The sequence below is a fragment of the Somniosus microcephalus genome, unplaced genomic scaffold (assembly GCF_052327205.1).
Source record: "Somniosus microcephalus isolate GS21.2 unplaced genomic scaffold, FLI_Smic_1.0 unresolved_chr7, whole genome shotgun sequence".
NCBI lineage: Eukaryota > Metazoa > Chordata > Chondrichthyes > Squaliformes > Somniosidae > Somniosus > Somniosus microcephalus.
The window spans coordinates 12,486,430-12,498,773 of NW_028225185.1; the positions used below are offsets into that span (position 1 = coordinate 12,486,430).

The window sequence follows — 12,344 nt, forward strand, 5'->3', positions numbered from 1 at the left end:
TGTAAATCACTTCAAATACCGCGCAATAAAATCGTCCCAAGTTTTGCTATCTTTGAGGAATAGAAACTTTTATTGGCACTGCTTGTTATATCGCACTTTTATTCTCTCTGTCTCTCAAATTTCAAATTCAAATTCAAATGCTTTATTGGCATGAAAGTTTACAGGGAACCATATTGCCAAAGCTTACATAACAAAAAGTACAGGTTTCCAACATTCTGTAGGTGTCAAACGTTTTTGACCCTCGTTGGGTACAGACAGTATTAATTTAAAACAGTCGTTGGGTACATTCGGTATTAATTTAAACATTTTTAGAGTATATATGCCATGGGTGTGCTCGTTAGTCACTCACTGTTCCTCAGGTTGTGACATGTTGTTACATATTGGGCACCAAGATATGGTCTGTCTCCCTCCCCCAGGACTATTCTTAATTTTGACAAGTCATCCAATTCTTTGAAATCTGGGGTTGTAAGGCTGAGCTTGTCAAAATATATGTTTCTTGTCTTGTTGAATTTTTCGCATTTTAGGAGGAAGTGCACCTCTGTCTCAACCTCGCCGGCCAGACAGTGATCACATATTCTATTTTCTTTAGGTTGCCAGGATTTCTTGTATCTTCCTTTTTCAATTGCCAGTTGGTGGTCGCTTAGTCTGTATCTGGTGAGGGTCTGTCTCTGTTTTGTGTCTCTGATGGTCGAGAGATAGTCTCTCTCTCTGTCTCTCTCTGTCTCTCTCTCTGTCTCTGTCTCTCTCTCTCTCTCTCTCTCTCTCTGTCTCTCTCTCTCTCTCTGTCTCTCTCTCTCTCTCTGTCTCTCTCTCTCTGTGTCTCTGTCTCTCTCTCTGTCTCTCTCTCTCTCTCTCTCTGTCTCTGTCTCTCTCTGTCTCTCCCTCTGTCTCTCTGTGTCTCTGTCTCTCTGTCTCTCTCTCTCTCTCTCTCTCTCTCTCTGTCTCTCTGTCTCTCTCTCTCTGTCTCTCTCTCTCTGTCTCTGTCTCTCTCTCTCTGTCTCTCTCTCTGTGTCTCTCTCTCTGTCTCTCTCTCTCTCTCTCTCTCTGTCTCTCTCTCTCCCTGTCTCTCTCCCTGTCTCTCTCTCTCTGTCTCTCTCTCTGCCTCTCCCTCTGCCTCTCTCTCTCTCTCTCTGTGTCTCTCTCTCTCTCTGTCTCTCTACCTCTCTCTGTCTCTCTCTCTCTGTCTCTGTCTCTCTCTCTCTCTCTCTGTTTCTGTCTCTCTCTCTGTGTGGGTCCCCCCTGGGGCAGTGTTACATAGAAGATAGGAGCAGGAGTAGGCCATTCGGCCCCTCGAGCCTGTTCCGCCATTCAATGAGATCATGGCTGATCATCCAAATTCAGTACCCTGTCCCTGCTTTCTCCCCATATCCCTTGATCCCTTTAGCCTTAAGAAATATATCCAACTCCTTCTTGAATATATTTAATGAATTGGCCTCAACTGCCTTCTGTGGTAGAGAATTCCACAGGTTCACCACTCTCTGGGTGAAGAAATTCCTCCTCATCTCTGTCCTAAATGGCTTACCCCTTATCCTTAGACTGTGACCCCTGGTTCTGGACTCCCCGACCATCGGGAACATCCTTCCTGCATCTAGTCTGTCTAGTCCTGTTAGAATTTTATAAGTTTCAATGAGATCCCCCTCTCATTCTTCTAAACTCCAGCGAGTATAAGCCCAGTCGACCCAATCTCTCCTCATACGTCATTCTTGCCATCCCAGGTATCATTCTGGTGAATCTATAAGCCGCAACGGCTGCGCAGGAATGGGAAAGGGTCCCGCCCAGGCCGCTCGCCGGTTTTTTAACACCGTAAACGCCGCACGTGCGCAGAAGCTTAAGGGAACCGCGTGTTAAAAGAAACGGGTCGCGCAGAACGAGGCGCAACTCACGAGGAACATCGGTCCCGGGAGATCAGAGACTCGTGACCCACATTCCCCCCACATAATCCGCCCTCCCCCCCCCCCCCCCCCAATTCCTAGTTTACTTGGCGCAGGCGCTCACACGTGGAAGCTGGAGACTCGCGGCTCTCCTCGCTAAAAGGGGGGCAGAGACTTCGGCTTGTGTGGCTTTAACTTTCAAAGCTGATGCCCCGTTTCGCTAGGCGAAGGGGGCGTGCACTGCCTGCACCAAGGGTATCTCGGGATGAGCCATAAAGGTGGCGGTGCCGGATCCCCGGGATACGTACAGGTTGAGCGTCCAAAAATCCGAAGTTCCGGACTCCGGGACAATTGGTGGCCGGGTCGTTTGGAATCCGTAAAATGATCCGGAACTCTGGATTTTTGGACGCTGAACCTGTACTTAAAAAAGCCATTAACTTTTGTTGTTTTTTTTGGGGGGGGGAAATCCTATGGAAAAAATTGCGAGTGATGCAGTGACACTTTTTAATGTTGTGTTTTATCCTCCTTAATCTGCACGGCTCCGCTAAGTGTTTCCGCCAGGCCACGGCGCCACGCTGCCTTGGTGGCCTAGTGTGGGCCATCGGATGCTCTGCAGCGCTCGCAGTGTCCCCTCCCCCTTTTTAACAGAAGGGGAGGGCGGCGGAGAAACGCGTCAGCGCTACGCGGTGCGGCCCAGGCATTTCCAGACTCGTTCCGAAGTCTGGAAAAACACACGAAAAACCGGCTCGGCCTCGGTCCCGAGGGTTGCCGGATTCCGGGCGCTCAACCTGTATTATTTTACAGGTTTTTTTTTTTTTTCTCCCTGCAATTGGCAGCGGGGGGATCTCCGCTACCCTCTGCAGCAACTCGACTGCACCACCTGCAGCTGCCGTCGCCTCCGAGTAATCGCAGTTTAACGGGTCGTGCTAGATGCTCCTTCTATTTCTTCTCTTCCCCACCCCCGGCAAAGGCTCTGTCACGTTGAACAATGGGGGACATTTGTCCCCTCGAATGGTGTTCGATCCTCTCCTGAAGGCACGGACACTGCGCAAAATGGCACGTTGCCCTTTATTGCAAGGGGGTTGGAGTACAAGAATAAGGAGGTCTTAGTAGAATTGTACAGGGCCTTGGTGAGACCACACCTGGAGTACTGTGCACAGTTTTAGTCTCCTTATTCTGAGGAAGGATATACTTGCCTTGGAGGCGGTGCAACGAAGGTTCACCAGACTGATTCCTGGGATGAGAGGGTTGTCCTATGAGGAGAGATTGTGTAGATTGGGCCGATACTCTCTGGAGTTTAGAAGAATGAGAGGCGATCTCATTGAAATGTATAAGATTCTGAGAGGGATTGACAGGGTAGATGCTGAGAGGTTGTTTCCCCCTGGCTGGAGAGTCTAGAACCAGGGGTCACAGTCTCAGGATAAGGGGGCGGCCATTTCGGACTGAGATGAGGAGGAATTTCTTCACTCAGAGGGCGGTGAATCTTTGGAATTCTCTGCCCCAGAGGGCTGTGAAGGCTCAGTCGTTGAGTATATTCAAGGCTGAGGTCGATAGATTTTTGGATACTAAGGGAATCGAGGGATATGGGGATCGGGCGGGAAAGTGGAGTTGAGGTCGATGATCAGCCGTGATCTTACTGAATGGCGGAGCAGGCTCGAGGGGCCGAATGGCCGACTCCTGCTCCTAATTCTGATGTTCTCAGGTTATGTTAAAAGCTGCCGTGAGGGGAAACACTCGGCTCTTGGTACCGGTACATCAAACAAAAGTGTAAACTCTGTTCAACCCCGCTGCCTGTTTCTTTCCCCAGGCAGTTCCACTATAAGTGAGAAGCTGACTGAGCCCGCTGTAAGTTCTGTTCTCAATCTGTTTCACGCGATTCCACGCAAGCACGGACCGTCTGGCTTCCAGCAATAGTGCTGCTCGCGCCTCCCACCCACCCCCCCCCGGTCACTGTTCTACCCCGCTGCCTGCGAAGCGTTAACAAGAATTTAGCCGCCAGCTCACCAGGCTGCTGTCGGGTAATAGATTGCTCGCAGCCACATTGTTTGCTTGCCCTTAACCTGTAAAGTTAAAGTACGTGGTTTCTCTTGGTTTGCATGTCCCACTGTAACCAGAATGGTAATCTTTTCTGTGCGTTCCAAGATTTGGGACGAGGGGAGAAAGCACCCTAACATGCATGAAGGGTTAACTGCTTGCGGCCAGACTTCATGCGTCAACGGGATTAGTAAAAAAGCCCCTGTTGCATGGCATTCGCTTGCTGGCATGTGAATTGTTATTTCGAAGAAAGATTGTCCAGCTACCAAACGAAGCTTGGTATTGGTAAATACAGTTAGCCCTACTAGCACAGGGGACTTGGCTGTCTCCATTGCAGCTCGCAAGTAGCTAGACAAACCTGAGTATTGGCTCGTCCCACGACACAGGAAAAGGGGCTCATTATCTGCTGCAGCTAAACCGGTGACCTATTTGTCGAAAGTCTTATTGAAATATGTAACCGACATGTCCCCCTGTTTGAGGCAGGGCAGAATCGCTCCTTCTGACTCTTTATCGGGGAGTGCCTGATGTTGGCATCGGATGTTTAAACGGAAAATGTTCCACTCTATTTAGTACGAGTATATACCGTGGAGGTTCAGTTGAGGCGGTCTAAATTATGAAGCGTTTTCGATAAATAAGGCGAACCTGTTTCCCACTGGGTGGGGGGGGGGGGGGTAGCCAGAGGGGACAGATTTAAGATCATTGGCAAAAGAACCAGAGTGGGGGGCGATGGGGAGAATTTTTTTAACGCAGTGAGTTGTTGTGATCTGGAACGCGCTGCCTGAAAGGGCGGAGGAAGCAGATTCAATAGTGACTTTCAAAAGAGAATTGGATAAACACAGGGCTATGGGGAAAGAGTTTGGGGGGTGGGGTGGGACGGGGCGAGTGGGACTAATCGGAGAGCTCGTTCAGAGAGCCGGCACAGGCACGGTGGGCCAAGTGGCCTCCTCCTGTGCTGTGCTGTGTTGTCCTGTGACTCCCAGCACAAATTTGCTGCACAGAATTAATTCATATTTGAAAGGCTTTTAATGGTCATGGTGTTAAGCCACTGTTGGGTCCAGAAGTCCATTCAAAAGGAGATCATGCATTTCTATAGTGCCATTCGGCGCTCTGACAATGCGGCGCTCCCTCAGTACCGCTCCTCCGACAGTGCAGCGCTCCCTCAGTACCGCCCCTCCGACAGTGCGGCGCTCCCTCAGTACCGCCCCTCCGACAGTGCGGCGCTCCCTCAGTACCGCCCCTCCGACAGTGCGGCGCTCCCTCAGTACCGTCCCTCCGACAGTGCGGCGCTCCCTCAGTACTGTCCCTCCGACAGTGCGGCGCTCCCTCAGTACTGCCCCTCCGACAGTGCGGCGCTCCCTCAGTAATGCCCCTCCGACAGTGCGGCGCTCCCTCAGTACCGTCCCTCCGACAGTGCGGCGCTCCCTCAGTACTGTCCCTCCGACAGTGCGGCGCTCCCTCAGTACTGCCCCTCCGACAGTGCGGCGCTCCCTCAGTACCGTCCCTCCGACAGTGCGGCGCTCCCTCAGTACTGTCCCTCCGACAGTGCGGCGCTCCCTCAGTACTGCCCCTCCGACAGTGCGGCGCTCCCTCAGTACCGCCCCTCCGACAGTGCGGCGCTCCCTCAGTACCACCCCTCCGACAGTGCTGCGCTCCCTCAGTACCGCCCCTCCGACAGTGCGGCGCTCCCTCAGTACTGCCCCTCCGACAGTGCGGCGCTCCCTCAGTACTGCCCCTCCGACAGTGCGGCACTGGGAGTGTCAGCCTGGATTATGGGCTCAAGTCTCTGGAATGGAGACTCGAACCCACAACCCTTCTGACATGGAAGGGTTTTCAGGATGTTCATGTTAAATAGTATGGATAGACCTGGTATTTCTGGAGTATAAGTTCATGGCTAAAAACGGTCTGGGAAGATCTTCGTCACGTGAGGAGTATTCAACATTTGGAATGGGGTTAGGGCAGTGAAGGCAAAAGCCCATGAGATGAGGTGATGGGGAAGCTCAACTTATTTTTTTACCCCCTGTTCAGTTCTGGGCCCCGCCCCTCAGGAAGGAGATCTTGTCCTCGGAGGGGGAGCGGCGCAGATTCACCTGAATGATACCCGGGGGGGGGCTAAAAGGGTTAAATTCCGAGGACAGGTTGCACAGACTGGGCTTGTATTCCCTCGAGTTTAGAAGATTAAGGGGGGATCTAATCGAGGTGTTGAAGATGATTAAAGGATTCGATCGGGTCGAGAGAGAGAGAAACTATTTCCTCTGGTGGGGGGGGGGAGTCCAGAACAAGGGGGGGGGCGTCACCTTAAAATTAGAGCCCGGCCGTTCAGGGGTGATGTCAGGAAGCATTCTTCACACAAAGGCTGGTGGAAATCTGGAACTCTCCCCCCCCCCAAAAAGCTGTTGAGGCTGTGGGGGGGTGGGTGCGGGTGGGGTCAATTGAAAATGTAAAAACTGAGATCGATAGATTTTTGTTGGGTAATGGTTTTAAGGGTTACGGAACCGAGGTGGGTAGATGGAGTTAAGAAGCGGATCAGCCGCGATCTGATTGAATGGCTGGAGGGGCTGAACGGCTTCCTACGTTCCCTGGATAGACGCCTACGGTGCGCCGAATGGCACCACCCTCCCTCCCCCCCCCCCCCCCCCCGTGTCTTGCGAATGTGCCGGTGACGGTAACCTCCCCCCGTGTGTTCGCTTTACAGGCGCAAGAACGCACGTGCTAACGTGGATCTCCAGGACGATGACCTGAGTACGGACGACGAGTTCGACAGCAACTACAAGCCTTCCTCCATCTCCTCGCTAATAACTGAGAGCAACCTGCAGACGAGCTCCTGTTAGGCCGGCCGTTTGTGGACGAGAGGATTTCACCAGATCACTCGGTTACTCTCTGTACGGAAGGGAATATCTTTTCTGTAAAACTGCATCCTTGCTGATTTCTCCCAACTCTGGAAAGGCAGCATTCTTTTTTTTTAAATGATCTGTGCCTGTAGAAACCACTTTTAGTCACACGATTGATATTTTCTCACATCGTGAGAGGCTACTTTTGATAGGAATATTGCATTTTGTACAGTTTGTATCGCAATCTCTCCATTTTCATTTCTGTTCCAGCTTTTAATTTGCACTGTGTTAAGCCTCAGCTAGAAAGCAGCCACTAACCGTGTAGGAAGGGACCTCTGCCCCCATTTCCCCCTTCCTTCCTCCGCCCCCCTCCACCCCGTAAGGTACTGAGATTGAAGCGCCCCTTTTTAGGGGACAGCCAAGGGTGCGGGAGCTTGTGTTGTGAGGGAGATGGTGGTGATCAGGCAACGCGGGCGAGACCCCCCCCGATTATTGGCATCCGACGGCACGTGTCGCGCGCTGACTCGTCGCTGGCGAGACCGTCTCTCTGGAGCTCTGCTCGATCGATCGGAGGCGAGCTTTAAAGATGTGCATCTCGCCTCCAAATCGGAGCTAAGAATCCGAGAGAGTAGGGTCAAGGAAATTGCGTTAAACAGAAGGTTTAGAAAAGGATGCGTTAGTTAAAGTCATTAGATTAAAAAATAGAATTAAAATGCTGAAAATCGAGAAGGGGGAAGTGGAGAGAATAGACGGGGGGGGGGGAGAAGAAGGATGAGGTAAGTCGACATATTAATTGTTTTAATAGTTTAGGATACATCATAATAAAGTTGCTTCTGATGCCGGAGCGAATTAATTACTGTTTCTTTCAGGCTCGCAGTGCGAAAGCTGAATATTTTTAGTGACGTGCCGGAGTTTTGCGACGTGAATCTCCCTGGACCCGCCAGCATTCAAGCAGCTTTCTATTGAGCACAAGTGATAAGTCCCTGGCATTAATGATGGTCAGGGTAATGTGCTGCGCCTGCGTTTTGCCATCTTCTCCCTATTCCCATACCCGGTGTGGGCGCGAGGACCGGTTGGAAGGCAAATAGGAAGGGAGTTATACAGCACAGAAAGAGACCCTTCGGCCCATCGTGTCCGCGCCGGCCATCAAGCCCTGTCTATTCTAATCCCATTTTCCAGCACTTGGTCCGTAGCCTTGTATGCTATGGCGTTTCAAGTGCTCATCCAAATGCTTCTTGAATGTTGTGAGGGTTCCTGCCTCTACCACCCTTTCAGGCAGTGAGTTCCAGATTCCAACCACCCTCTGGGTGAAAAAGTTTTTCCTCAAATCCCCTCTAAACCTCCTGCCCCTTACCTTGAAACTATGCCCCCTGGTTATTGACCTCTCTACTAAGGGGAAAAGTTCCTTTCTATCTATCCCCCTCATAATTTTGTACACCTCAATCAGGTCCCCCCCCCACTCAGCCTTCTCTGCTCTAAGGAAAACAACCCCAGCCTGTCCAGTCTTTCTTCATAGCTGAAGCGCTCCAGCCCAGGTAACATCCTGGTGAATCTCCTCTGCACCCTCTCCAATGCAATCACATCCTTCCTATAGTGTGGCAACCAGAACTGCACACAGTATTCCAGCTGTGGCCTAACTAGCGTTTTGTACAGCTCCATCGTAACCTCCCTGCTCTTATATCCTATGTCTCGGCTAATGAAGGCAAGTGTCCCATATGCTGTACGTCGGGCCATTTCCAGCGGTCGCTGGCGTACTTCGGGGCAGGTGTAACCCACGAGGATACAGGATCAGGGCGTGAGGGGCGAGTTTTGGGACAGACGTCGGGAGCGGTTGGTCAGGGAGGGTGACTGAGGCCAGGTGTGCCGGGCTTGAACCTTTTAAAGAAACAAACGTAGATGCTGTAATGGGATGACTTGTCTGGCTGGGCCGCAGGTTTCGGCACCCTCACGCTGCGAGCACAGGACCGGTGGAGTTGGGAGTATTGTGCGCTGAGACCATGCCATCAAATGGTTGCAAAGAATTGTGAGGTGCTGGCAGACCGCAGGCACATATGCCGTGTGAGAGGCAGGATCAGAACTGTGAACTCGCCATGGAGCACCTTACCTTATCCGGCTTCAGCATGCTGAGTCATTTTAACTCAGCAGCTTCGTGATGTCTTTGCCTATAAATCATACTTGGCATGCTGCAAGTTTAAAAAAAGTAAATCCCTGCTGCTGTTGCGAGATAAATTTTGGTGCCTGCTCCTGTAGTCAGCTGGCTGTGTCCTCTCCTGTCTCCAGTCCGATCTCTGTGCCTGTAGCCAGCTGGCTGTGTCCTCTCCTGTCTCCAGTCCGATCTCTGTGCCTGTAGCCAGCTGGCTGTGTCCTCTCCTGTCTCCAGTCCGATCTCTGTGCCTGTAGCCAGCTGGCTGTGTCCTCTCCTGTCTCCAGTCCGATCTCTGTGCCTGTAGCCAGCTGGCTGTGTCCTCTCCTGTCTCCAGTCCGATCTCTGTGCCTGTAGCCAGCTGGCTGTGTCCTCTCCTGTCTCCAGTCCGATCTCTGCGCCTGTAGCCAGCTGGCTGTGTCCTCTCCTGTCTCCAGTCCGATCTCTGCGCCTGTAGCCAGCTGGCTGTGTCCTCTCCTGTCTCCAGTCCGATCTCTGCGCCTGTAGCCAGCTGGCTGTGTCCTCTCCTGTCTCCAGTCCGATCTCTGCGCCTGTAGCCAGCTGGCTGTGTCCTCTCCTGTCTCCAGTCCGATCTCTGCGCCTGTAGCCAGCTGGCTGTGTCCTCTCCTGTCTCCAGTCCGATCTCTGCGCCTGTAGCCAGCTGGCTGTGTCCTCTCCTGTCTCCAGTCCGATCTCTATGCCTGTAGCCAGCTGGCTGTGTCCTCTCCTGTCTCCAGTCCGATCTCTGTGCCTGTAGCCAGCTGGCTGTGTCCTCTCCTGTCTCCAGTCCGATCTCTATGCCTGTAGCCAGCTGGCTGTGTCCTCTCCTGTCTCCAGTCCGATCTCTGTGCCTGTAGCCAGCTGGCTGTGTCCTCTCCTGTCTCCAGTCCGATCTCTACGCCTGTAGCCAGCTGGCTGTGTCCTCTCCTGTCTCCAGTCCGATCTCTACGCCTGTAGCCAGCTGGCTGTGTCCTCTCCTGTCTCCAGTCCGATCTCTACGCCTGTAGCCAGCTGGCTGTGTCCTCTCCTGTCTCCAGTCCGATCTCTGCGCCTGTAGCCAGCTGGCTGTGTCCTCTCCTGTCTCCAGTCCGATCTCTGTGCCTGTAGCCAGCTGGCTGTGTCCTCTCCTGTCTCCAGTCCGATCTCTACGCCTGTAGCCAGCTGGCTGTGTCCTCTCCTGTCTCCAGTCCGATCTCTGCGCCTGTAGCCAGCTGGCTGTGTCCTCTCCTGTCTCCAGTCCGATCTCTGTGCCTGTAGCCAGCTGGCTGTGTCCTCTCCTGTCTCCAGTCCGATCTCTGTGCCTGTAGCCAGCTGGCTGTGTCCTCTCCTGTCTCCAGTCCGATCTCTGCGCCTGTAGCCAGCTGGCTGTGTCCTCTCCTGTCTCCAGTCCGATCTCTATGCCTGTAGCCAGCTGGCTGTGTCCTCTCCTGTCTCCAGTCCGATCTCTGTGCCTGTAGCCAGCTGGCTGTGTCCTCTCCTGTCTCCAGTCCGATCTCTACGCCTGTAGCCAGCTGGCTGTGTCCTCTCCTGTCTCCAGTCCGATCTCTGTGCCTGTAGCCAGCTGGCTGTGTCCTCTCCTGTCTCCAGTCCGATCTCTGCGCCTGTAGTCAGCTGGCTGTGTCCTCTCCTGTCTCCAGTCCGATCTCTGCGCCTGTAGCCAGCTGGCTGTATCCTCTCCTGCCTCCAGTCTGATCTCTGTGCCTGTAGCCAGCTGGCTGTGTCCTCTCCTGTCTCCAGTCCGATCTCTACGCCTGTAGCCAGCTGGCTGTGTCCTCTCCTGTCTCCAGTCCGATCTCTGCGCTTGTAGCCAGCTGGCTGTGTCCTCTCCTGTCTCCAGTCCGATCTCTGCGCCTGTAGTCAGCTGGCTGTGTCCTCTCCTGTCTCCAGTCCGATCTCTGTGCCTGTAGCCAGCTGACTGTGTCCTCTCCTGTCTCCAGTCCGATCTCTGTGCCTGTAGCCAGCTGGCTGTGTCCTCTCCTGCCTCCAGTCCGATCTCTGCGCCTGTAGCCAGCTGGCTGTGTCCTCTCCTGCCTCCAGTCCGATCTCTACGCCTGTAGCCAGCTGGCTGTGTCCTCCTGTCTCCAGTCCAATCTCTGTGCCTGTAGCCAGCTGGCTGTGTCCTCTCCTGTCTCCAGTCCGATCTCTGTGCCTGTAGCCAGCTGGCTGTGTCCTCTCCTGTCTCCAGTCCGATCTCTGCGCCTGTAGCCAGCTGGCTGTGTCCTCTCCTGTCTCCAGTCCGATCTCTGTGCCTGTAGCCAGCTGGCTGTGTCCTCTCCTGTCTCCAGTCCGATCTCTGTGCCTGTAGCCAGCTGGCTGTGTCCTCTCCTGCCTCCAGTCCGATCTCTGTGCCTGTAGCCAGCTGGCTGTGTCCTCTCCTGTCTCCAGTCCGATCTCTACGCCTGTAGCCAGCTGGCTGTGTCCTCTCCTGCCTCCAGTCCGATCTCTACGCCTGTAGCCAGCTGGCTGTGTCCTCTCCTGTCTCCAGTCCGATCTCTGCGCCTGTAGCCAGCTGGCTCTGTCCTCTCCTGTCTCCAGTCCGATCTCTGCGCCTGTAGCCAGCTGGCTGTGTCCTCTCCTATCTCCAGTCCGATCTCTGTGCCTGTAGCCAGCTGGCTGTGTCCTCTCCTGTCTCCAGTCCGATCTCTGCGCCTGTAGCCAGCTGGCTGTGTCCTCTCCTGTCTCCAGTCCGATCTCTGCGCCTGTAGCCAGCTGACGGTGTCCTCTCCTCTCTCCAGTCCGATCTCTGCGCCTGTAGTCAGCTGACTGTGTCCTCTCCTGTCTCCAGTCCGATCTCTACGCCTGTAGCCAGCTGACTGTGTCCTCTCCTATCTCCAGTCCGATCTCTGTGCCTGTAGTCAGCTGGCTGTGTCCTCTCCTGTCTCCAGTCCGATCTCTACGCCTGTAGCCAGCTGGCTGTGTCCTCTCCTATCTCCAGTCCGATCTCTACGCTTGTAGCCAGCTGGCTGTGTCCTCTCCTGTCTCCAGTCCGATCTCTGTGCCTGTAGCCAGCTGGCTGTGTCCTCTCCTATCTCCAGTCCGATCTCTGTGCCTGTAGTCAGCTGGCTGTGTCCTCTCCTGTCTCCAGTCCGATCTCTGTGCCTGTAGCCAGCTGACTGTGTCCTCTCCTGTCTCCAGTCCGATCTCTGTGCCTGTAGCCAGCTGGCTGTGTCCTCTCCTGTCTCCAGTCCGATCTCTACGCCTGTAGCCAGCTGGCTGTGTCCTCTCCTGTCTCCAGTCCGATCTCTGTGCCTGTAGCCAGCTGGCTGTGTCCTCTCCTATCTCCAGTCCGATCTCTGTGCCTGTAGCCAGCTGACTGTGTCCTCTCCTGTCTCCAGTCCGATCTCTGTGCCTGTAGCCAGCTGGCTGTGTCCTCTCCTGTCTCCAGTCCGATCTCTACGCCTGTAGCCAGCTGACTCTGTCCTCTCCTGTCTCCAGTCTGATCATCTTTGTGCCTTAGTTTTGTTGTGG

The 12,344-nt window shown here is 53.8% G+C and overlaps 1 protein-coding gene across 3 annotated transcripts in view; it reads left to right on the forward strand.

Annotated features, from left to right (window-relative positions):
* The window catches only part of cgna (cingulin a), a 141,354-nt gene extending 130,487 nt beyond the window's left edge, over positions 1-10,867 (forward strand). For all 3 annotated transcript variants that reach the window (XM_085978658.1, XM_085978659.1, XM_085978656.1), the window contains exon 22: positions 6,598-10,867. In XM_085978658.1, the coding sequence (XP_085834784.1) occupies positions 6,598-6,733 (136 nt within the window). In that variant the 3' untranslated portion in view covers positions 6,734-10,867. The remainder of the gene's footprint in view (positions 1-6,597) is intronic.
* The last annotated feature ends 1,477 nt before the right edge of the window (positions 10,868-12,344 follow it).